At 44.8% G+C, this 26,556-nt stretch overlaps 2 protein-coding genes across 3 annotated transcripts in view; one reads left to right on the forward strand and one right to left on the reverse strand.

Annotated features, from left to right (window-relative positions):
- Positions 1–73: 73 nt before the first annotated feature.
- On the reverse strand, positions 74–10,697 carry LOC308407131 (uncharacterized protein). 2 transcript variants are annotated; one of them, XM_080898612.1, is made up of 4 exons: positions 10,512–10,697; positions 6,007–6,154; positions 1,654–2,177; positions 74–809 (listed from the first exon to the last, which is right to left on the reverse strand). In XM_080898612.1, the coding sequence occupies exons 1-4, from the start codon at positions 10,628–10,630 to the stop codon at positions 737–739; spliced, it is 864 nt and encodes a 287-aa protein (XP_080754738.1). In that variant the 5' UTR covers positions 10,631–10,697; the 3' UTR covers positions 74–736. The 2 variants fall into 2 exon arrangements, with proteins under 2 accessions (XP_080754738.1, XP_080754739.1); XM_080898613.1 differs by lacking the exon at positions 10,512–10,697 and adding an exon at positions 8,495–8,621.
- An 8,911-nt stretch (positions 10,698–19,608) lies between these two features.
- skia (v-ski avian sarcoma viral oncogene homolog a) overlaps positions 19,609–26,556 on the forward strand; it is a 66,480-nt gene continuing 59,532 nt past the window's right edge. Inside the window, exon 1 of the mRNA XM_080898966.1 lies at positions 19,609–20,901. Coding sequence (XP_080755092.1) covers positions 19,996–20,901 — 906 coding nt within the window. The 5' untranslated portion in view covers positions 19,609–19,995. The remainder of the gene's footprint in view (positions 20,902–26,556) is intronic.

A 26,556-nucleotide genomic window follows, 5' to 3' on the forward strand; every position in this document is an offset into this window, starting at 1 on the left:
ACGAGATGGCAAACACCGTCGGGATTTTGGGAAAACCAAGGCTCATCCTAACCAATGAAAGAAAGACTGCACACACTGTTACTGCCATATTTATATTATTGTGGTGAACTCTGGATGTTCCCCACAAAACATATGCACAATGCAAAAAGAGCAGTAAGGATCATACATCATGTACATTTGTCCAGTAAAAGCACTGCTTGCACCTGCTCCCTGGGACTATAGATACAGCAGCTGGAAATCCAGGCAGCAAGAATCAGGACTGAATGAGAATAGTCAGGCTCATGTGTTACACTGCAGTCACACCATCAATGCAGAGAAATGAAGAACGTGACATTGTAGAACTGCATTAGATAGCTGCAGAGTATACCAGGGTGGGTGACCTTGCGAGCACAGCTCTACTTGTGTGGGTGTACGTGCACTGCAGTGCCGTCATGAATGAAGCCGACCGGATCATCTTGAACTCAAAGCTAATAAAGATTACAGTTACTTTTACAAGAAAAAAAAGACACACAGGTTACAGTGTCTGTTACTGAGTTTTAAAGTAAAGTGTACACTCAGTACGACTAATCAGCCATGAAAACATGGTGTGCTCGTGCACCGAAGAAGTTTCCTCATCTCACTGCAGCTCAGTCAGCAGAGTTCTCTGCACAGGCTGCTGTCTGCACCGTCGTCCTCCGTGCGATACGACCCCGGAGCAGCAACCGGGCGCCTTGTAGACCGTCGGCATCGATTCAGCTTACCAGGTCATGTCCACATTCATTTCAGACAGACAGTGGGCCAGGTGACCATCGCAGTCCATCTGGGTGAACCTGGAGAACCAAGAACAACTAGACTGTACTGGATGTGGTGAACTGGACCTGACTGAACCCTGGACCTCTCCATCTGTGGGCACCACTTATGCAGCAGAATCTGGACAACTGTTTGTTTGGACCTTGTGCTGAAACTGCACCTCAGACAGCATATAAACATTTTTATATTTATGTAATTATGTCATGTTGATTCTGACATGAAAGCAGAGGTCACGGGATGATGCTATGCAAGACCTGCACAATAAAAACATATATGGAAGTTCTGCTGTAAGGTAATGTTGATCCTTTGGAGGCTGGGCAGTCAGCTTTGTGATGCTGTCACTTTTAAACCTCTAGAACATAGGTGTCAAACTCTGGCCCGCGGGCAAAATTTAAATTACTATTAGAGCTGGCCTACTGGTATTATACAGCTAATATATATATATTGTCTAGTATTAAGCTTTGCTTGTTCCATATTCAGTTTTTCAGCAAAACTTGTTTGAGTCCATAAGAAAAGATTCATTCTTATATCTGAAGGAATAAATATATTTCAATAAATATTAACGTTAGCCCGCGACTTTGTTCCAGTTTTGAATTTTGGCCCATTGTGTATTTGAGTTTGACACCCCGACTCTAAAACTTAAACTAGTTTGTTTACTTGTCGTTATCCATTTAACTAACAAGAGCTACACACACTGAAAACATCTAACTGGTGACCAGCTTCAGCTGGATGCCATCTGGCTGGTCGCTGATGTCATAAAGAATCATTAAAAAATAAATTAATAAAAATCAGCAACAACGCACAAAGGAAAAAAGTCCCTATGCTGATGTGAATGAAGAAAGAAAACACCCAATCAGTTCTTACCCAGCAGGGAACACTTGGAGACACATGGGACAACTCTGCAGTCCTCCCCCTGCTCCTCCATCTGCTCCTCTTCCTCCATCTTTTTTGCCGCACCCCTGCACCTCCTCTTCCTTTTTAGCTTCGACCTCATTCTGCAGAGGAACTCTGTCAGATACCTTCACCCAGTATGTTGGAAGCTTCCTACTGACTGGTCCAGTCGCTTTCCTCCCCTCCTCCTTCCCAGCACTGGAAAATCCTGGTGATGGCAGCGCCTCCACCCAGCTGTGCAGGGACGGCCGCCGTGTTTTGCTGAGGGTTTGAGGAGAGTGAGTGGAGCTCTCCATGCTGTGGGAGCACGGGCCTCTGACAGGTGGCTCTGGCACCGTGCTGGTGTGTGCTGTGGGGTCCTCCGGGGAGGAGCTGAGCCCGACAGGATCTGGGATCTGTGACGGTCTCAGAGAAAGATGAGACGGTTCAGGGAAGGTAGAAACCTCACTGCTGAGGTCGCACCACCCCTGTTCCTCCACCCAAAGTCCCGCAGGTCTCTAAAAACAAGGAGAAAACAGGAATAAGGGTCTGACAACGGGTGTGTGGAACTTCAGCCAGTCATGCGGAGCGTGCTGTGGACAGTTGATCTTTGGATGATTACATGAATACACAGGTGTGTGTGTGTCATGTAAATGTTCCTCACCAATGGAAATAGGCCAGCAGCTCTAACATTATAGAAAAAAAAATTACAATTAGTTGTTTAGGTGTCATTTTGAATGTTTTAACCAACCAAAAGTCCAAAGATATTAGTTTCATCATGATGGTAAATGGTAAATGGCCTGTATTTATATAGCGCTTTTCTAGTCCCTAAGGACCCCAAAGCGCTTTACATATCAGTCATCCACCCATTCACACACACATTCACACACTGGTGATGGCAAGCTACATTGTAGCCACAGCCACCCTGGGGCGCATTGACAGAGGCGAGGCTGCCGGACACTGGCGCCACCGGGCCCTCTGACCACCACCAGTAGGCAACGGGTGAAGTGTCTTGCCCAAGGACACAACGACCGAGACTGTCCAAGCCGGGGGCTCGAACCGGCAACCTTCCGATTACAAGGCGAACTCCTAACTCTTGAGCCACGATCGCCCCACGATCGTCTACAAAAGAAGTTACATTTCCCTATATCCCCTTCAAAAAGGAAAAAAAAGACTTTATTCTATAGTGTCAGTGTTTAACTAAGTGTTGGTTCAACCTCAAGGGCTCAAAAATGAGACAGAAGTGCCAAACAAATACGCTTGCTCTAACGGCCACCCTGGAGAGCAGCTCTGCAGGTCCTCCATCTTCTGATGTCCAACTTTACAGCTGAACTAAGGATGTTTAGTGCCTGGTGTTTCTCAAAGTCAGGGGTGTGGTTTCCCCCTGGTAACAAGTGTTACTATACTTTGGAAGGAAGGGGCACAGCAGCTTTAATATAAGCTATCATCCATCCTTTAATTTCACTGATTGGACCTTTTGAACATTTGAATAGATTTAGCATTTTAATCTGACTCTTGGTGTACGAGAACCACCCCCTAATCAACTTCATACACAACCAGGAATCCCACACTTCTCAATAAAGGGGTTGATATAGTTGTTCTTGGAAAAATTCAGTTTTCATAATACAGTGCTTAAAAACATCCTCCTTCCAACACTCAACAGCAATATTGCCCAAACTGGATGAGTTCCTCTCTTTGGGAATCTAAACCTCCTCCACTGGTTGCTGACCTTCCCATCAAGTCATCTTTAAGGTCTTCCATACATGCTGAAGAAGCTCTGGGCAACATTTGTAGACCTAACATACAGTGGGGCAAAAAAGTATTTAGTCAGCCACCGATTGTGCAAGTTCCCCCACTTAAAATGATGACAGAGGTCAGTAATTTGCACCAGAGGTACACTTCAACTGTGAGAAACAGAATGTGAAAAAAAAATCCATGAATCCACATGGTAGGATTTGTAAAGAATTTATTCGTAAATTAGAGTGGAAAATAAGTATTTGGTCACCTCAAACAAGGAAAATCTCTGGCTCTCACAGACCTGTAACGTCTTCTGTAAGAAGCTTTTCTGTCCCCCACTCGTTACCTGTATGAATGGCACCTGTTTGAACTCATCATCTGTATAAAAGACACCTGTCCACAGCCTCAAACAGTCAGACTCCAAACTCCGCCATGGCCAAGACCAAAGAGCTTTCGAAGGACACCAGGAAAAGTATTGTAGACCTGCACCAGACTGGGAAGAGTGAATCTACAATAGGCAAGCAGCTTGGTGTGAAAAAATCAACTGTGGGAGCAATCATCAGAAAATGGAAGACATACAAGACCACTGATAATCTCCCTCCATCTGGGGCTCCACGCAAGATCTCATCCCGTGGGGTCAAAATGATCATGAGAACGGTGAGCAAAGATCCCAGAACCACACGGGGGGACCTGGTGAATGACCTGCAGAGAGCTGGGACCAAAGTAACAAAGGTCACCATCAGTAACACACTACAACGGCAGGGAATCAAATCCCGCAGTGCCAGACGTGTTCCGCTGCTGAAGCCAGTGCATGTCCAGGTCCGTCTGAAGTTTGCCAGAGAGCACATGGATGATACAGCAGAGGATTGGGAGAATGTCATGTGGTCAGATGAAACCAAAGTAGAACTTTTTGGTATAAACTCAACTCGTCGTGTTTGGAGGAAGAAGAATACTGAGTTGCATCCCAAGAACACCATACCTACTGTGAAGCATGGGGGTGGAAACATCATGCTATGGGGCTGTTTTTCTGCCAAGGGGACAGGACGACTGATCCGTGTTAAGGACAGAATGAATGGGGCCATGTATCGTGAGGTTTTGAGCCAAAACCTCCTTCCATCAGTGAGAACTTTGAAGATGAAACGAGGCTGGGTCTTCCAACATGACAATGATCCAAAACACACCGCCCGGGCAACAAAGGAGCGGCTCCGTAAGAAGCATTTGAAAGTCCTGGAGTGGCCTAGCCAGTCTCCAGACCTCAACCCCATAGAAAAGCTGTGGCGGGAGTTGAAAGTCCGTGTTGCTCGGCGACAGCCCCAAAACATCACTGCTCTCGAGAAGAGCTGCATGGAGGAATGGGCCAAAATACCAGCTACTGTGTGTGCAAACCTGGTAAAGACCTATAGTAAACGTTTGACCTCTGTTATTGCCAACAAAGGTTATGTTACAAAGTATTGACTTGTATTTTTGTTATTGACCAAATACTTATTTTCCACCCTGATTTACGAATAAATTCTTTACAAATCCTACCATGTGGATTCATGGATTTTTTTTTTTCACATTCTGTCTCTCATAGTTGAAGTGTACCTCTGGTGCAAATTACTGACCTCTGTCATCATTTTAGGTGGGGGAACTTGCACAATCGGTGGCTGACTAAATACTTTTTTGCCCCACTGTATGCCTGGAACAGATGCTGAGCAAGCTGCCTTGATCACCTCCTCAGCATCCTTCAAAGTGTCCAGGAGGACACCAATCACTTCCCCTATGGAACACTTCAACCAATCACTTTGCCCGTTTCCGGGTTGGCAATGAAGGCTGCTCGCTTCCTGGCTCTCTCTCTCTCTCTCTTCCCCTCCTGTTCGTTTAAACCAATTACCACATATATTTATAAATTATATCTATACAGACACACATCAGTACAATACAATGCAGTTTATGGATGCAGCCTAATTACCAAGCTTGTTAGTCTTTTCTGACAACTTCTATGCTCCTGACACAATGAAACATGTTTGGGGTTCATACATTCATACATGGTGGCCTTATTTTACATCCTATCTAGTACAGCATCCTTTGAGATGTATTTAGGAGTGGGTCAAGACATGGATACAGAAATATACTGCTCAAAAAATGAAAGCAACACTAAGAAAACACATCAGATCTCGGGAAAAGAAAAAATTTCTGACAGTGGCGACTATCAAACGAAAAACAAGACAAAGAAGATGTTAACGTCAAATGGCTTTTTGTTTGTACTGTATCATAGTGACATCTCTATAATGTGCAATGCATCACAATAAAATATCACAATGATTGAAATGAACCCCTGAGGTGGATAATTCCCACCCCATCTTCTCCACACTGCCTACTGAGAACTTGCAACATCACTATGTTCTCCCTGTTGTCTCCAAGTTGCACAGGAGCATCACAGCACACAGGCTCCTGTGTCTGACAGAGAAACTCCACCTGTCAGAGGCCAGTGGACACGCTGTCATACAGAGTACACAGCAGGAACACTCTGGAATATTAGAACTGTGAACATTTGGCACTTTGTGTGCTCGTGTCTTGTTGGGAGCTTCATCATATTCCCTGCAGGAGTTGTGTAATGCAGTAACATACCGCTGCAGATGCATGTGGAAGATCAGGAACCTGGTCCCAGAGCTGCTCCTCCAGGCATGGCAGAGTAGCCTGGAGCGTGAATGCCCACAGGCTCTCCACAGCAAGCAGCTGCTGTCTGTTCCACCACGCTCCTGCAGGAAGCGTCGGCCTGTGAAGCAGATCATCCACACTGTGAACTGCTGCATTCTCCTCACATCGCTCCTCATGCATGCATCTCCATACAAACCATCACTAAACAAATACGACACAACTTTGACTCGAATGTTTCCACACACATTTGTTATTTTTCCATTTATTAATCAATCAATCTGTAGGAATTTTTAGTCAATCAGATTATTTCTGAAGCTGCTCTTTGATCTGGTGCACACTGCAAACGAAACAAAACAGATTTAATAACACAGCAAAGCTTCACATCAGCTGGTTTTTAATTAACTGCATTAAAAACACCTCACTGTAAATAGTTGTAAGTGTGCCTTTTTACTTTGTTTGTTTCCATTAGAAAGAAAATTCAATTAAAAATGTTGAATTTTTACTGGTTACCAAACTCCAGCCATCACATCAGACACTAAAAAAAACCCCAACAGACTAATAAAATACCAGAATTCCACTCAGCAAAACTAAAACATAAACAAGGACAACAAGTCATATTTTTTTCAGTGAAATAAATTTTCCCCAAAGGCAGCAGCGGTGAAATCGAGCAGACAGTCCGGTTTAATGATGCCTGGATGACATCAGCACGCTCCGATGTCTCAGCCTCGAGCAGTTAAATGGATACGAGCTGTCACATGACATCCATAGACATCACAACCACGCCATGCAAAAATACCTTTTAACACAACCTTTTTGGAAGTATTGAGGCTCTTCAGGATGTGAGAGGACACTTAATGTGTCGCTGTTGTCTCTTTCTTGAATCGTGACCAATGATAATATACAAACTGATACTTAGTTATCTTTGTCTATGGAGCCACAGATGACAGCTGGTTAAACTACAGACACGTCCTAAACACCTATAATTTTCTTCTGTAAAACTGTACTATTGTTGTTATTGTTCTCTGCCCTGAAAGCCTCAGTGTCGAACCAGATAATCTGGATGACCTCCACTAACACTGACGTTTTCTAAAGCAGTTTTTGAGCAGGAAATGTGCTTCACGCAGGGCTGATATCTATCATCTTTGTGAAACGAGAAATATCCTGTCTGAGAATAATGCTACATTAGACGCAGAAACAGGGGCTAGAAAAACAGACGATTTTTCCCACCCTGGCTTCTCTTCTTTGTTTTCCTGTTAAATTCTGAATGTAATGTAAAATTCTCTCAGACTAAAAGTAGATCAGGGAGCAAAGCCTTCAGAGCCTCTCTCTACTTTTACGATTACACCCAAACTTGCTTTCTTTGGATAAAGCTTGCAGCTCAGACGTGACCCTGAGCCAGCCCTTCTGCTGCAGGGCTCAGGGTGCGAGCATTCACTCGCACCCATACAAATGCAGGTAAATGGCCTGCATTTGTATAGCGCTTTTCTAGTCCCTAAGGACCCCAAAGCGCTTCACACTACATTCAGTCATTCACCCATTCACACACAGTGATGGGATACATTGTAGCCACAGCTGCCCTGGGGCAGCTGTGGCTACACTGACAGAGGCACTGACAGAGGCGAGGCTGCCGGACACTGGCGCCACCGGGCCCTCTGACCACCACCAGTAGGCAAACATGGGGTTAGTATCTTGCCCAAGGATATTTGGCATGCAGCCAGGAGGCAGCCTGGGATCGAACTGACCTTCTGATTAGTGGCTGACCTGCTTTGCCACCTGAGCCACAGCCACCCCAATGTCAATAACTTCTGTCTTCTCTTATTTCTGTTTTGTCCTTGTCCCCCAACACATCCCCTTCCCTGCAAGCCTTGCTGTGGTTTCTTCCCATTAAAAGACAGACTCTTCCTCCCCATAAGGGCCCAGTGCTTGCTCAGAGGGGATTGCTGGGGTCTTCTCTTTAACATAGGGGGTGCAAACCTAGTCTCGGGTGCAGGGAGGTGCACATCACGTTACAGCAGAGTTTAAGCTCTGTGGTTATGAAATACTTTGATTTAACACAGAAGGAGAAATTTACATTTACTGTAAAAATCAAACAAAAGTAGATCGTTTTACTGACTGGAATTCTGTTGCCTGTTTGTTTAGTAAAACTCATTCATTTAACTTGGATCCCGACTAGTTCCGTTTAATTTGAGAGTGTTAGTAAAAGAAGGTTTGAGTGGAGCCTGCTGTCGTTACAGTAACAGATCTCAGTCCTGTCCTCCATGAGGACCGCTCAGTCATTGAAGTCTGATAACAGGTTGGCAGCATCATCAACACATATCTAAAGCCAAGCTATGGTACCGGAAATGCAAAAAGTCGGATCGGTGCATGGTTACTTCAAAGAGCTTTCATATATCATATATTTCTCATTATTATCATCTTATGTTTGACTCTCCTACAGGCCCAGGTTGTAGCTACATACAGTTTATTCCAGGCAGCAGGAACCGTTTCGACCATAAACAAAAATGTGCCTTTGTTGCTCTTTAATATGGAAGCCCGTTTCCGCCACTAAAAAAAAAAAAAAGCTAGTATCCATAACTCGAAATTTCGAGTTATTATCTCGAAATTTCGAGATAATAACTCGAAATTTCGAGTTACTTTTCTCAAAATTTCGAGTTAGCTCTGCCAATCAAAAATATACGTGAATGAGGTCGCTTTCTTGTTACACGGAAGCATATGGCGCAGGACCGCGCACTCAAAAACGGATCCCAACAAATTAAAGTATGTTTGCTGATAGTAACACCATGTGATTCAGCTAATAACACAGGGATTTCATCATTTGTGAAGCCAGGCTGAAAACACTCAGCAATCTGTGCATTCACGACTGGATGTAATACCAGTAGCTTAGCTGTAGCATTTGTAGCTGAGGGCTTCAGCTTCCGGGTAACATGGAAATGACGTCATTCACGTAGATTACTGATTGGCAGCGCTAACTCGAAATTTCGAGTTGCTTTTCTCAAAATTTTGAGTTAATATGTCGAAATTTCGAGATAATAACTCGAAATTTCGAGAAAATAACTCGAAATTTTGAGTTATGGATCCTTTTTTTTTTTTTTTAGTGGCGGAAACGGGCTTCCATACTTTAATGAGCAGAGTTCAGTGATTCGCGTTACTCGGCTTGCGTTGCTTCATTTATGGGAGGAGCTGAAAATGATGACGTCCGAAGCCTCGCTGCCCGGCTGTACCACGTGACTGGTTCAGGAAGTGGTTCAAACTTTGCCGCGAGCTATGACAGCGATATAAACCCCGCAGACTTCATTCAAAATGTGGGTGTTTGATGGAGAGTTGCGGTTAGTGAGAGTTTGGAGACAGTTTGGAGGTTTATGAGAGTGAGGAGAGAAAGTCAGGAGAGAATGGAGCCAGCTACGAAGAGGAGGATGTCCTCCCCTGTGTGGGAACATTTAATAATAATAATAATAATGGATACTTTATTATTTGATCTTATTCCTCCCAACAAGGTATGTAAATTTCTATAGAAGATGTATTTTCATAATACTGATGGTGCAATACAATTTATGTTAAGCTGTCTTTACTTTTGTACAAGGTGAAGTGTTTGCTATGTGCCAGGGAGCTGGGATATAACAACAACACCTCATCCATGCTTAGGCACTACAGAGCTTTGCATGAGAATAAGGGGGACACCGATCGTGGAGCAAGACCAGGTGAGCCATCAAATGCAATGATAATATAGGATGCAGTAATGTTACTAAATGATATAACAATATTATACAACTGTTATAAGTTACGTGTGTGATATTTATATTTGTGCTTTATCTTTATTGTCTTTCCTCAGGAGAACAATCTCAAATAGATGAAGACCTGGTCAGCATGGTGATTGAGGACTCCCAGCCATTTAGCATTGTGGAGGACAAAGGATTCAAAAGATTTGTTAAATCATTAAATCCTGGCTATGTTCTCCCCACTAAAAAGTTCATAATCGAAAATTTAGTTTTTACAGAATAAAATGTGAACAGGCAGGACTGAGGCTCAAAGCCTCAGTGTGTAGCTGTCCATACCTCAACGTTACTAAAGCACAACCACTGTCCACACCCCAACCACACCACACCTCACCTCACAGTAAATGATCATTTCCACTTTAAGCATTTCCAAATAATCATGTTCCATACTGCCAGTATAAATATACACAGTATACTGCATCACTACAATATACATGTTTTACACACTCCTTTTGTTGTTGACATTTACAGGCTGTGTGCAAAAATGCCACACTCTTCAAATTCATGCCAACTAATATTTTCACGTCCAGTAGGTGTCCTACTAGAGCAAATGAAGCTTCAAGACGCTTTGCGCTGGGGTGAACCAATTAGATGAAAAGCTTCAGTGCTTCATGAAGCTTCATCTGCCCATCACTACCGTTAACGGCCCAGATTGTGTTTTCTCAACCTTTAAGGTAAAGTTGTCGGTGCAAACACACTCACCCACCGCTCTTTGCCGGGTTGTTGCTGGACGTTGTCGGGCTCCTCTTCGGTGCTCCCCCGGAAGCTTCGACCGTTGACTTCTTTCGCTTCAGTCTGGACTTCAAGTGATTTTCTTCCATATCTGCGTTTCACAACAACTCACAGCTCCCCGCCAGCTATTCTAACAACGACTTCCGTATCCCGCAACCTGACGTCACTCGAGTACATCCAATCAGCTACGTCTCCCACGAGAACTCGAACCAATAGAATTCTACAACGATAACGGAGCAGTCACGTGAAAATCCTGCACGAACTGATACAGAAGTGATATCAGGGCTCGTTCAAAGATTTCTTTTCTTCTTAGTGGATTTCACAGATTTATGAATTTTAATAATAATAAAATGTTCTACTTTGGCTTTACTTTAGATACTGAGAGAGGGAAAAATATGGATTTGAAGCTTCACTGACGCTGTGGCACTTACATCACTGGCCTCGGATTAAGTAGTCTTAACTATTTAGGGCTGGGCTAAGCTGGGACTTGTAGAACATGTGTGTTTTAAGTGGACTGGACCAGCATACTGTTTTTACAAATATTAATGGCATAAAAAGAAAAGTTACAAAACTTAATGAGACAGGTAGTAATAGATATGTTGTTTAGAAGTACTCTGACTCAGTAAGACCCAGAGAAGAATAACATACATGTGAGATTTTTTGATTTTTCAGCACCTTCACACACCTTATGGAAAGTTATCCACATCCTCGCATACATCATTCTAACTGTGGAGACAGGGATGTGTGCAGAAACATGGGAGCTGTCATGGTTCTGGGGCTTTTGAGCTAGCATTTCGACTCATGCCTTTCATGCCTTTTTGTGTTACGATGTTCTGGTTTAGGCTTCAGTTAGTTCTGTTTCCTGTTTAGGTCTGTTTAGGTTCCTCCCAGGTCTGTGTCTTCTCCACTATGTTGGTTATGGTGTCGCACCTTCAGTGTTCGAGTCTGTCAGCTGTGTTCGACCTAGCTGTCACGTTCTCTGTATTTGTTCCCGTGTCTCATCACCCGTTTCTATTTCCCCATCACCATGTCAAGTCTGTGTGTTTCCTGTTTGACTTTGACAGTCTTGTGTCACATGTTCAGTTTGCTTCCGCCTGTCTTGTCATTATGTTCCAGGTTTCATGTTCAGGGCGTTTTCGTGTTTAATTTGAGGTTACTCAGTTTTTAGCCTTTGCCCTTTGTTTTGTGTTTTTTCTACCAGCCTTATTAAACGGCTCGCTTTCTGTTAAAACCAAGTTCTGTTCCACGCGTCTGCTTTTGGGTCCACACCTCAACTTCACACGATCTGCCTCTGCTAATCGTGACCGAAGCAAAGCACAAACTACAGGAAAGAAAATGGACAAATTTCATGGCATGACAGAAAAAAGACTCGTCCATGAATGGGGGGGGGCGAGCTCACTGAGGTGGTTAAACAACTCTTTGTTGGCAGGGCCCCTGGGGTGAATGAGATTCAGCCTTGGATGTTGTGGGGCTGTCCTAGTTGGCACACTTGTGCAATGTTGAATGGCGATCTGGGGCAGTGCCTTTGGATAGGCTGAAATGGAGGTTCCCATCTTTCATAAGGGGGTGCTCACATCACTCAGCTTCCCTGGTAAGGTTAATGGCAGGGTACTGAAGAGGAGAGTCTATCCATTTCATTGTTTACATGGAGAAGGCTTTAACCACTTGGGGAGAGTGGAATATCTGGTCCATTATTGCGTGCTCTTTAGTCCCTGTAAACCAGAGTGAGAGCCTGGGCTGCAGGCTTTACTGCAGCAGACTGGGTTTGTTTCCGGTGGGTACTAAACTTCACATAGGCTGGTGTGTGGTGGCCTCATAAAAAAGTGCTCTGTTGTGACTGTAAGACACAATGAGTTCTTTAAGATATAATAGTCTTTAAGGTATTTGTCAATAAACCAGCAGGAGCAGATCCACGCGGGTCAGTTCAATCAATCAATCAATCAAAATTTATTTATATAGCACATTTTTAAAGACCGAAGTACACCAAAGTGCTTTCCAGTAAAATCATGATATAGATAAAAATCACAATATAAAATATAAATTACAGATATAAATAAAATATAAAATAATTACATAATCTAAATGCAAAGCCAGATGTAAATTACCCTAATTCGCCTTGAATGCCAGGTTAAACAAATACGTTTTTAAACGTGATTTAAAAGACTGAATGGAATCTGATGCGCGAATATGAAGAGGAAGCGTATTCCATAACCTGGGTGCAGCAACGGCAAAGGCACGGTCTCCTCTGGTCTTCAGCCGAGACCTAGGTTGCACTAAGAGCAGTTGGCCTGATGATCTTAGTGCTCTCTGAGGGCTATACAGACAGAGGAGATCAGCTAGGTAGTCAGGTGCCATATTGTTTTGAATTTTATAAGTAAACAATAAAATTTTAAAATCAATTCGGTATTTAATAGGAAGCCAGTGTAAATTTGCCAGAACAGGGGTGATAGAATCGTACTTTCTAGTGCCGGTCAAGAGACGTGCTGCGGCATTTTGGACCAGCTGCAAACGCTGAAGAAGAGAAGATTGTAGGCCCAAGTAGAGAGAATTACAATAATCCAGTCTTGAAGTGATGAAAGCATGAATGAGTTTCTCCAGATCTCTGTGTGGTATGTAAGGTTTAGCCTTACATACCACAGACAAGATTCCTAGCAGCATCAGTGAGGTGGTTAGCAACAGGCCCGAATGTGCCAGTCAGTTGTCCCAGAGGCATATTTCTATCAAAAACAATAATTTCTGTCTTCTTTTCATTTAAAGTAAGAAAGTTACGTGATAACCAGTCTTTGACATCGCTCAGACAATCAAACAGAGGATGTAGTGAAGATGAAACATCCCCAGTCAGGTGGAGGTAGATTTGAATATCATCAGCATAGCAGTGAAAAGAGACATTATGTTTTTCAAAAATGGAGCCCAAGGGCAGCATATACAGAGAAAACAACACAGGACCCAATACCGAGCCCTGGGGCACACCACAGCGAAAACGGGCAGAAGAAGAGGAATATTTTCCCATCATGACAGAGAACGACCTCTCAGAGAAATATGATTTAAACCAAGATAGAACATTTCCTTTAAGGTCAGTTGGCATTGTTGTCCTTAATGCAGCTGGCAGAAGGTCAGCTCTGTTAATCTGTGCTTATTAAAAACGAACACTGGAAATGACAAGTGAACTTGATAAAAATCAAAGGGATCTTTGGATTTTTACAGCTTGAACAAAATGAACCGTTCAGATTATGTGAGCCTATAATAACCTATTCTATGTCTTCACTTCATGGTCATACGGTCAGGACGCAGAAGGCAGGCAGTGAAGGAAGCCCAGAACAGTGGTCGGCCCCTATATGGCTTCATACCTCACCTGTTTACACTCATCCTGTTTTTGCACTGTCGTGTCCAGAGGTGGCTGTTGCTTCAGCTGTCAGATCTGTTGTCTCCATCATGTCCGTTTGGAAAAAGCTGCACCTGTACTTGCAATCTATTATTAGTCGTCAGTAAGACTGCAAGACTCCACTAGTCATAGTAAGGACATGCCCAGCTCTGTGCTACACTTTGTCTGTTTTTGAACTGATATTGTAAAATAAGCTTAAACAGCAGCGCTTAGGAAGGAAAATCCTCGTTTCACAAAATGTTTGTAAGCTTTAACAATCCAGGCAAACTGTGTGATGTGATTATGACCTGATGTGACTTAAAGCATCGATCAAATGGAAAAGCAGCCTTTGAATGCATGACCTAATCACCAACACTTAATACACTAACAATATTGTGTCAGTCTTGCTCAAGGATTCATTCAGTGCAAGATTACATCATAAGAAATGTTACTGTAATCATGAGACTTTGTTCCTTTGCTAGGACACACATAAAGTGGAAACTTGAAGTGGTGGGACTTTCTGAGCCTTTTATGCTTTTGGCCAGAGGACAGGGACCAACGGAGAGCGGCAACAATTATGCAATGGAAAAAGACGAGGCAAAGCTGGACTGAATGAAAGGAAAAGCAAAGAAAGGAAAGAAGACAGCATTATTCAAAATAATGGAAAACAGAACTATGTGAAAACTTGCTACTTTAAAATAAGATGAGAGCTTTTTTTGAACTGGTTCCCTGTAAGATGAGTATTGCAGAAAGACTTCACGATGATTTTTTCTACCTCAGCCACAGAGGGGGAACACACAAAGCAGGGCTGTGGGCCAGGACTGTGGTACATAGAAGTAACCCGGCGCCTGGAAAGAAACATTATGTCACTCCTCACACATGATGCTGTGTTGTGCTCGGCTTCCATAGAGACGATGAGGAAGCCTCAGCAGCAGCACCAATAGTTTGGAAGGATACACCGCCAGCAGTTTTCCTATGGAGTGATGAAAACATCGCTCCACAACTAACTATTCACAGCTTCTGATCGATTGTAGCCAATTGTAACAATTCCTCTATTATCCTCATTTGCAGCTCACTCTTTTTTTCCCTGGGACTTCACAACAACAGCTTTGGAGTCACAGTTTAACAAAAAAACTCAATCTGCCAACTTCTGGACAACTGCTAAGAGGCAGCCCCAGGGACAGCGCAGAGTGTACACTATGACTATGAACATTTCTATCTAAAAAGACACTGTTAGTATGTTTGATCAATAGTGTGCTGCGTACATGCTTTCCCCCTGCTGAATGTGAGGAAGAGTTGCTCACTGGAGTCTTTGGGTTAGCTGTTCCACATCTAGGAATACTTCTTGTTCGATTGGGGGATCTCATGTGAGAGTTTGCCCAAGTACTTGAGGACTTGAAGAAGCGTATCACTGCATCCATTAGACTCTCTTATGGGGATCCTTTGGGAGTGCTTAGTAAGGGCTTGGTTCACATTGGCAGCAGTGAGTTAGATTTGTTGCCACTGAGCCAGCCTAGTGTCTGTAATTTATCATATGAATACAAGTTCTTGGCTTAGCTAAGAGTATATCCAGTTCTGGCTACTTGGGCTTGCGTTTAGCAGATGATGTGGTCCTGTTGGCTTCACTGAGTAGTGAACCCCAGGTTCCACAGGGGCAGAGTCACACTACTACATGTCAAACTAGGGTTCATCGCTAGGAAAGACTGGATTGCATGTCTCAAGTGGATGTTTTTGTCTCAAGTGGATGTGTTTTGAGTGTCTTGTGGCCTTGAGGAAAAAGTGGGCTGTGAGGTTGATGGATGTTGCAAGTGCAACATCTCCAGTGATGTGGTATTATGTAGAGTGCAGATGTGGACCCAGATACAGACTGGTTTACAGAGTTAAAAAAACAAAAACACAAACCTTTATTTAGACAAATGGAAAGTCTGACAGCACCAAGTAACAAAATCCAACAAACTCAAACCAGAAGACACAGACAGGAAGAACCACAGCGAGCAAACAGCACGACACAACAAAGGATGGAGACAAACCAACACCTCACATACACGAATGAGGCAATCAGGGGAAATGGACATGATACAGTTGTAACTAATGAAATGAAACATAGAAATAAACTAAATACAAAGCACAGGGACATGTGACTATCAAAATAACATGGACGGTAATAAACAAGGAAAAATAACAGAGCGATGGAGACTTAATTAAAAACAGGGAAGACAGGAAAAACAAAAATAACAACAAACTACAACCATGAACATAAACCAGATTACAAACTTACAGGGTTACTATAAATAACAAATGTAACCTATAAAACAGATAAGACCAAAGTTCTGGAGTAATACCTGAAAAGCAAACTTAAGAAACAAGCTATATAATAATACACAGAACTGGAAGGATCAGAAAAGAGAATCGGTAACACAGGGTAACAGAACCAGGACCATTAATATTAATTTAGATAAATACATTCATATATTAAACTAAACTGCATGGTCTCTGCCCCCCCCCGTGATCTATTTCCGTGGCCCAACTGCTGGTTATGCAACAAATATGCAGAAAACTAAGAAATGAAGAAGGATGCAGATATTTTGTGATGGCACTATAACCGTGAGGAGTGAAAGAGTGGAACAGAAACAGAGTTGCTCGATTCATTGTGGGAAGTTCCCCCAACAGCCTCAGACTATAATAACATAACTAAGAGATGGTTGAGAGTCTATGAGGTGTATGCTCTATCAAAAAGGACAGTTTTAAGCCTAATCCTTAAATTAGAGACATGTCTGCCTCCACAATCCAAACTGGAAGCTGGTTCCACAGGAGAAGATCCTCACAGCTCAATTCTGTCTTATTGCAACTGATTTTTCACATGCATCTCTCAGTCCTCCATAGCTCATCTCCAGCTGGTGCAGCACACAGCAGCAAAGCTGGATTTTATGGGTTAGGCTTTCTTTAATCTTCTCCCCTTTATTTTTGGCCATAGTTTGCAACAATGCATGCATGCATGTGTGCATGTTGGAACCAGTGTCTGTTGTTATGGCTGATTGTGTTTGCGGTTTATGTGTCTGTATGTTTTAACATGTACACTTACATGTTTTTTTCTTACCTCGTTATTTGAAACCTGGTTCCATATTACTCCAACATTCACTGTAACATTATATACACTGTACCACACATCTGCTCCATTTCACCATTGGTCGTCCAGACACTTTATCTGGAGGCAGCCTTTGGAATTGGTTATGCCTACGTTCCAAAAACATGGAATTGCAGCCATGACCGTGTGAGGAAAGGCTGCCGTCGTTCTTTGGGGTTTTCTGGATTAGTCCTGGGAGGAAAGATTTTAAGCATTAGCTCTAAGCACTGTCTCAGCTCTGTCAAAAATAACCTGCTGAAGAGCGTGCTAGTGTACAGCACAAGTTACCATGGTGATGTACCCTGATAAGAAGCAAGCCACTGTTGTGACACTGAAGGTCTGAATTCGAACTTACCTCACTAACCACATATGAGTAAATGATAATCACAGATGAGCTCGCTGGATGTTTTGGGGGGGGGGGGGGGGGGGGGGGCAAGCACTGCTTGCTGGTAAGAACATGAATCATTGAAAATGAGGCTTGGCACACACTCTGCACTGTCTAACAGCTTTGGCCTTGATAGAATGAGAAGCCTAAAGGAAACAAAACCTTTGTATCTCACTTGAAACTGTTGGAGAGAGAAGACAAAATCCACACACAGCCAGTAAACACAGTCTGCCAGTATCAGTGCCACAGCTGTATGCTGCTGAGAGGATGGTGTCCTGCTGTTAAGATATCTGCCATTTGTAAGGGCTGGAGCCCAGACCTGTGCCTCCAACACCTCAGGTCCACTGGCTGCACACTGTATAAAGGTTATTTTAAAACTTTACACCTAATCAGTCAACGGTGGGGCTGTGTCTATTAACTCACCCCATTCCTTTTAAAGCCGTCTCTCGCTGTATTAACACATACAGTCAAAGAGCACAGATGACTGTGCAGTCATAAATCTCAGGTTCTGTCTTGCTGCAGACAGCACACTGAGATCCTTGACCCCCGATCCTGCCATAACGTTGCAGTTACAACACTGTGTGGGTAGGGGACGCCACAGGAACAGCAAACTCGTACTGGAGTTGAACTTCGACTCGGACCCCCTGAGGTTGAGCTTGTATGTTTGAATCAGCCATTTATTTTTCTCCTCTTCACTTGTTATAGCAAAGTTCAGAGAAAACAAAGAAGTCAACCGTGCACGGCCTCTGTCTATTTATATGATTGGTATTTACAGATCTGATATATTAGGCGACCCGCTACTTAAAGCAAATATAAGAAAAGTTTTAAATGTAGCTACAATTGAGATGCTGAGAGCGCAGGTACACGTTCAAATGTCCACTAACAACTTATTATAGCTGGTCTGTGGAAAAAAAAAAAACTCTAGCCATTTCATTAGCAGGATGGTTTCTCAAGGTCGCCAACACATGAAACTTGTTTACTCGGCGCCTCTTGCCAAACAGTTTTAACACATTCAGGCAGAAGGGAAAATAAATGAACCGCAGTCAGCCGTGCAATTTGCGTTTCCTCTTCCAAAGCTAAATTTGTCTTGTCTCGCAAAACACCACCCATCCTCTTTCGATTTTTTTCTCTGTCTTGACAGCAGCCGTGAACCAAATGATTCACATAGACGCCCAGCTCTTCTGCTAGGTTCAGGGTACACGGGAAATGTGGTAAATACGAGCACTCCTAGTTTGCGTGAAAATTCCGTTCCCGTCGGGGTTTCGTCGGTGGATTACTGCACCGCTGCTGTAAACAAACTGCATGTTGAGTTAAAATGCAGACAAAAGTTGGGGAGAAATTGGTCACCAATGTGTAAACTGTGTGCTCCAGATGTTTACCCACATTATAATATAGCAGCAGTAACAGGATATGCTTCATTGGGTTTTAAATAACTTAATGATAATAATTTTTAAAATGCAAAAAATGTTATTATGCAAAAGATTATGCAAAAATTTTATTAGCAGTCTAAAAATCATTCAGATAAAGGTATATAGTAATAATAAAGGAACAGAGTACAAAATAAAAAAGTAAATGCAATAATATTTTAAAATATTTTACCTTTTCTCTCCTCCGCTGCCTATTGTGTTGTAAATTTCATTGTTTTTCTGCAGTTTGTGTAATGTATGTATGGTCGGAAGAGGTCCTGTTTCGCTGCAGGCAACTGCAAGTGACAAATAAAGCTTCTTCATCAAAAGAAGAGTCTCTCCTTTAAGATCCAACCATGCAGTCAATCTTATATTAGACTGTATAGTCACAGCTTGGGGTGCCACGTGGTAAAGAGAACAACATTTCGCATCTACGCCTTAGAAAAAGTAGGAAAACGGCCTGTTCAACGGCCTGAATGCGTCATTTTCTTTGCTTTGCTCAGTTCGTTTCTTTTTCTTCTTCAGTTCTCTTTTCTGTGTGCACGTGTGCGCGTGTACGTGCGGGGGGTGGCGGCTTGTTCCTGGAAGAGCCCAGCCTGCCTGCAGTGTCACTCACATTCCTGGCCGGGATTCAATGACTGAGCCAGACACACAAACGCAAAGGGAGGGGGCGTGTGAGTGAGCGCGCGACAGAGAGACCTAGACGGAGCGCGAGGGAGAGCGAGAGAGAGAGACACGCGCACTCAGACTGGGGGAGAGAGAGCTCTCGCGAGCGGACTGGCTCTTCAGACTTCTCCTCTCCGCGCAGTCAGAGTGAACTGCGGGGGCAAACGGGGTGGATGTTTCGTCCTCGACAGCGGAAAGAACCTCAAATAAGGATTTTTACATTTCGTTTTCAAGCCTGACAAACGGAACTTTTCGCCTCGGTGGAGTTTGGAAGCCGTTTTTTCTAATATGGACAGTCGGCTCACTGCTACAGGGAGCGACTGGTCGGTGTTGACTCACACACGGGAATAAAACTGCAGCTGGGACTTTTTTCCTGGATGGTTGATGAGGCGTTTCGCACATCTGATCAGCTCTGGGACGCGGTGGATTTACCAGGTTGAAGGACGCCTAGCTGGTTGTGATTCCCGGTCGACCGTAGGAAGGATTTACGCATCTAAAGTTGCAGGAAAAGCATGGAGACTGTAAGTCGGCCGAGCTTCCAGCCTCATCCGGGACTGCAACAAACTCTCAAGCAGTTTCACCTCAGCTCTATGAGCTCGTTGGGTGGACCGGCCGCTTTCTCTGCTCGCTGGCAACATGAGCTGCTCTTTAAGAAGGACGGGAAGGAGCCCGAGCCGGTTCTGCAGCATCTGCCGCCGCCCGTGATGCCCGGCCCGCTCTTCATCCCGTCGGACCGCTCCACGGAGAGGTGCGAGACGGTCCTGGAGGGAGAAACCATCTCCTGCTTTGTGGTCGGCGGGGAGAAACGGCTGTGCCTGCCGCAGATTCTCAACACGGTGCTGCGGGACTTTACCCTGCAGCAGATCAACTCCGTGTGCGACGAGCTGCACATCTACTGCTCTCGCTGCACGGCCGACCAGCTGGAGATCCTCAAAGTCATGGGGATCCTGCCCTTCTCAGCGCCGTCCTGCGGTCTCATCACCAAGACGGACGCAGAGCGGCTCTGCAACGCCCTGATCTACGGAGGCGCTTACCCGCCGCGCTGCAAGAAGGAGATGAACGGAGGCTCGCTGGAGCTGCAGTTCACCGACAGGAGCTTCAAAGTCTACCACGAGTGCTTCGGCAAGTGCAAAGGCTTGTTCGTGCCGGAGCTGTACACCAACCCGAACGCAGCGTGCATCCAGTGCATGGACTGCAGACTAATGTACCCGACCCACAAGTTCGTGGTGCACGGCCACAAGGCGCAGGAGAACAGGACTTGCCACTGGGGCTTCGACTCGGCCAACTGGAGGGCGTACATCCTCCTGGGCGAGGATTACACGGAGAAAGAGGAGAAGGCCCGCCTGGAGCTCTTCCTGGACGAGATTAAGGAGAAATTCGACTTCGCCAACAAGTACAAGAGAAAAGCATCATCCAAGGTAAGCTGGTCTTCGAGCTCTAACTGTTGCAGCTTGTTATCCGCCACCCTTCTCCTTAACGTTAAAACGAGCGTGGGTCACCAAACTTTAAACATGACCGAGCAAACACGTTTCAGGAGTGGATGCTGAGCCTGACAGTGTCTGGTCACTGCTGCTACTGTGGTCTTACTAATTGGGCGTCATCCAGCAGCGACAACAATATGCCTCTGGTGGCAATAAAGCCATTATCTGGCCGTGAAACACCTTAAAGGGTAGTAAACAACAGTTGTGAGATAATGTTGTCACTTCTTCAGAACACTGTGGTTCAATGGGTTGCTGTCTGTGACTGTCTCTATCTCCAGTGGGTGAGCTAGACCTGACTGTTAGTGTGACAGACAGAGCTGGTATCATATGTGTCATTTTACTTGTCTGTGGTTTAATCAGTGCTGATGTCATTTCCCCCTCTCTCTAGTCTTATCCATGTTCTCTTGTGTTCTTGTTTGAACAGTCCCAGTAATCAGGTTTTAGGTTCTGCGCACTTTCAGTGGTCACACACCTCCAGCCTCAATCATCAGGTTTGTTTTTCTGAGCTTTAAAGCTGCATGGAAAGACTCTGTGTTAGCTTTGGTGTTTGCAGACTGATCCCACCCCTGTAGGGGGAAAAGGGCTAGTGAGCCCATTTGCATGAACTGTTACACATGAATGGAGCTGATGAAGCGGGGTTTAGAAGTATTGTGGTGGAAACATAACATGATCCCAACAAAGGGAAGCATTCAGCAAACATCAGAACCCCTCTACCAGGCCAGCCAGCCACCTCTGACAGGGCTCCTTTTGCCTACTCTCCCTCTCCTCGGTGGACTTGTAGAGCAGAGCGGAGTTGTTGATGAGGCTCAGAAAGCAACAGCACAAGTGTTTACAAGAGTTTTCCTCCACTCCTCCACTGAGGCTTCTTTCAGAAAAACCTGCCAAAGAAAGGGAGATCAGGGAGGCCCTTGAAGTCCTGAAGAGTGCCAGAGTCCTACCATGCACGGTGAACACACACTCTTGGCACACACTTTCATTCAGACTTGAGTGGACACACCTCAAGGAGCTCCACTTTCAGGGGGCTCTTGTGTTTTTCCAAGTGCTGACGGGGCGCCCGAATGTTAAGCTCAAGGCTTGTTTGAAATGCTTTTTAATTCAAGCCCTGCCCCCGAGCATCTGAGGGACTGCACACAGGTTGAGAAATATTGTTGCTCTCCTTTTTCTCAACACATTTGGGCACAGCTGAGGAAACGTTTGTGGAGGATGTCGCCACAGCGCCTTACTTTGAAATGCGTCACTGTTGTCAAAGGAGGGCAGCTCAGTGAATATTAATAAGACTGATAGAAAAGTGTCGGCAGCAGTCTCGCATAGCAGACAGACACAGGAAGCGATATTGCCACACTTCCCTCCTTGCAGACGCTCTTTTGAAAGCTTCCTCCTGAGACGAGTGAATCACAGAGTAAAAAAAGCTGTCCACATTTAGCAGCGTGCCTCCAGTTGTGGAGAAAGTGTGAACTTGAAGTTCACTTTTCCTTTTTTTGTCTTGTAGGATTCATACACAGTGCAGGCTGCAAAGCACAAATGCATTGAAGCGTTCCACGTAGGTTGGGGAAGGTTTTCCTGCGCAGGCCGGCCCCAGATTGCCATGCCAGGCTTCTGCTTTCTGGCTGGCACACATAATGAGTGGGTTTCCACATCAGGATGTGGAGATAAGGCTTGTGGTTGCAGATTTAGTGTGACACTAACTTTATAATTTGGCCTCACGATGACGTCGGCTCTGCACAGTCTGCCTGGTTTAGAGAGATATGAGGAGTGAGGGTGGCTGTGGTGGATGGTGGTGGGCAGCTGAAGCTCGACTTGTGCTTGGCTTTGAAAAAAGTTTACCTCAGACTTTTTTGGTTTGTTTGGGTTTTGGCACCTTCCTACGTGGAGAGGGCCGTCCTCGGGCTTCTTGGTTACTGTATTATTATTATTGTTGCTTCATCAGTCTGTGCTCATGTTGCAGATGTGCGCCTCCTCAGAGTGGTGAGCATGTGTACACGACTGTTGTAACTGGTCTTGAGCAAAGCATGTGTGTCTGCTGAGCTTTCAGGTTCCTCCTAAAGTGCTGGGATGGGATTTGTTCAGAGACAGATGTGCACTAAAAACCAGCCAGAACAATAGCAGAGGCCATTTTGCGTCGATGCTCCACATATGCTGCGTTGTTGTGCTGACAACCAACACATTCCTGCAGGCTGTTTCCACGTGTGGCTGAGGAAAGGCTCAAACCAAACCTACGTAGGGTTGGAACGCACAACTGTCGAGTCTGAATATATCCTTCCAAGTCAGGGCACTTCTTAAATCTCTAACGTGCAGAAGCCAGCACTTCCCTTTCTGCTGCCCCCACCCTGCTACCCCCGGTGCTTGGAATATCTGGCCTCCAGCTGAAGGAGCTGCTTGTTTCAGGGGAGACGTGGGGCTGTGGTGGTGGGGGCTCAGAGGAAGTGAACTCCCACAGGGGATATAGGCCCATGTCCTGTTTCATATGCAAGGCGCAGTGCTGGCTAAGCCTGCTGACAGCCAGCCATGTCCACACAGCAGACAGAACAACAGCTGGGAGCTGTGCGTTTCAGTGGCTGTTCAGGGAATATTTCCATTCTGATCCTGTGCAGCAGTCTGCAGTGGAGCCCGACTGTGTGGCTGTTTCGGTCAGTTTGTATACTTTCCTATTTTCCTTTTCATAAAAAGTGCATTTTGTGCCCTGTGCTGGGAGAGGACACCAATTCAGTCAGGGCTCTGTAATGAGTTCTGCTGCTGTATTAAAAACTATATTTTGGGCCGTCCCATTAAAAACACGACTAACATGATAGAGTCGTGTCTCTGGTTCGAGCTGTGGGTCAGAACAGTGTTGGAAATGAACCACCTCACTGTGTGAATGGTGCTTCAGTCTTTGCTTGAAGGTATGGAGCGCATTCAAAGACAAAAGTATTCTTCACTTTCTAAGAATATTTAAAAAGAGTGTTTCATTCAGGGTTGCTGCTTTCTTCTTCTATGCTGGCAATGAACAACAAAAAGCATGTGTTTTGCTCTCCTATATGGAAAAACACATCAGCGATGAATCATTGTGCTCCATGACAAAAACTCTGAGGACCAGCCATAAGATGAAAAGTCTGTTTCCACTGCAGCTGCTCTCAGGACAGGCCTCTCTGTGGGAGCAGGGTGTACGGCTGCTTAGGTTTGCTTGGAACGTTTCTCAAAAGGCTGCGACTCCAGCGGTGGTGGAAATGAACTGGGTGCAGTGATTGTCTTCATACAGCACGTCTCCTTGCTACAAGCCGTTTGTATCAACAGTTTTTAACTTTTGCAAACAAAAGGACTTTTCTTTCCTCGTGTACGGCTCGACTGTGCACAGTCCTGATTTCTGATTATCAGGTATTTCAAATAGGGCTTCAAATTTACAGAAGCTGTGAGATGTTCAGTGGCAACACGTTACTTGAGTAAAATTTGATTGGATTCACAGCTGAGAAGAACTATTTCTTCCAACATGTGAGAAGTGAAATCTTCGGTGAAATACACAAAGAGCAGTGGTGCCGAAACTCGGCGCTGCAGTCATATCTCTGCCTGCTATGGACACATACTTGCTTTAAGTCAATAAGTGTCTGCCTGTCCATTTCAAGAAGATGGAGGGGTGAAAAAAGAGCAGGCCAGATAAGGTTTGTGCGTGGCTGCATGCAGGTCATCTGGGAAAGTTTGAATATCGGTTTGACGAGCCAGTAGCGTGCGTGACAATCAAGTGTTTCCTTCCCGTCTTTGACATTCCTGTGAGAATATTCCGAGCCGTATGATAACACAAGCACACACGGCTGGCTGTGGCTGCTCTTATGTTTTCAAAAGACCTTAAGTGTGTCTCATTGGGATTATAGCACAGGTAAGAGAAGAGCCAGTGACCTGATCCAGGTGTCTCGTGGGACAGAAGCTCTTTCTCAGCCAGATGATGGAATTTGGTGTCTAGTTTGACTGTTAGCCACAGCTGATGGTAGGTAACCATAGGCATGTTTGTTTAATAAGGTGGTCTGTGAATTATTCATCAGCATAACTGGACGTGCCCAAGCAGCGCGATCTCCCCTGCAGCTCCTTCCCCGGTAGTGTTTACATAGGTTGAGCTGTGAAGAGGGGACAGTGTTAGTGATGTGCTTAAAAATAAGTTGGTCAAAAGGTTTGACAGTTTTTTGGTCTTTAACATCAGAGAATCAGGCAGTCAGGCTTCCTCCAGTCCTCCTGCTGGTGAGCTCACCAGTGCTGAATGTTGAGACATGTCACATTTTATTCTTACAGGTTTTTCAGTAAAAAGATTTCAGTGTGAGTCTTACAAAGACAAGTGAACATTAGTCTGATGCACTGAAGCCTAACCCAGCACCTGGGTGATGTTAACTGAATGGTGCAGCCTGTCCACACTCTGTGTATGGAGTGCGTGGATGATTAAAAGAGAGTCATATCTGTAAAAGTTTTTTTCCCATGTCTGTATAAAGTGCAGAGGAGGATGCGAGATCAGGCTGTGGAGATAATCTGATGTGTATGTAGGACATGCGTTTCCATGGAAAATTCCAATCTTCTGCCGTCTTGCTGTCTTTCCTAAAGCTTTTCTTAATCTTTGACAATAAACGCCGCGATCGTTGGTGAGGGATGCTGTCTAGATGGATCCAGGATGAACTGGAGTCCGACGGGAGGGGGGAGGTTACTTTCTGCTGTGTCAGACCAGGAGCAGCCTTTGTGTATGATAGCAGCCACTGGCGGTACCCCATCCCCCCTCATGCTGTTTGTAGGGCAGCTAGTATTGCATGACCTTTCCCTCCCCAAATAAAGAGGTGACCCGCCTCACCCCTCGCCTCTCTTGACGACCAGTCGGCCAATGGCGTGTGGCTTAGCCGCTCCCACGGGGCAGATGGCTGTCTGATGAAGGCAGCTAGTCTCACATACTATCAAATAAATGAGATCCACCGTGATACAGTAAACTGAATGCTGCACAGTGGAAGTTGTGCTCGGATGCATTTCAGATTTGGCTGCAAACTTTTCCACAAAGCACACATGGGAACGTGTGAATAGCAAAAGCATCCCTTTGCCTCATTTGGAGCGCGATGGCGCACAGGCCCGGTCGGGTCTATGATCTGCTGTCATGCGAGTGCGCATGTGGACAAATATGTGTTCTTGTTTTGTGCCTGCATCAGCTGTAGGAGGAGATTAACATGAGCTCAATGCCTACTCATTTCCATCTCCATCTGCCTGTCTCCCACAGTGATGCTTCCCATCCCTCCCCCATCCCAGCCACACATACTGAGCTTAGACTTCCACACAGCAACCCGATTCCACCCCCGCAATTCCTTTTAAGTCTTATAAATGATACAGAAGCCCAAAGAATCATACGTTCACGCATTTACAGCCTTGCAGCTCTCTAACACAACATCCACAATGTCCTCCTTTAAGATCATGTCACGAGCCAGTGGTCCAGCTCAGTCCATGGGATGAGTGCTAGCTCATCTCCGGAATTATCTCAAAGTTTGGGAAGGACAGGTAGAGGCAGATGCCGGGAGATTGTCAATCTAATAATAAACAGTGCTAATCGTACGTCTGATCGAACGGGCACAGTTCCTCCGAGCAGGAGCTGCCAAGTCAACT

Source organism: Rhamphochromis sp. 'chilingali' (assembly GCF_963969265.1).
Source record: "Rhamphochromis sp. 'chilingali' genome assembly, chromosome: 12".
NCBI lineage: Eukaryota > Metazoa > Chordata > Actinopteri > Cichliformes > Cichlidae > Rhamphochromis > Rhamphochromis sp. 'chilingali'.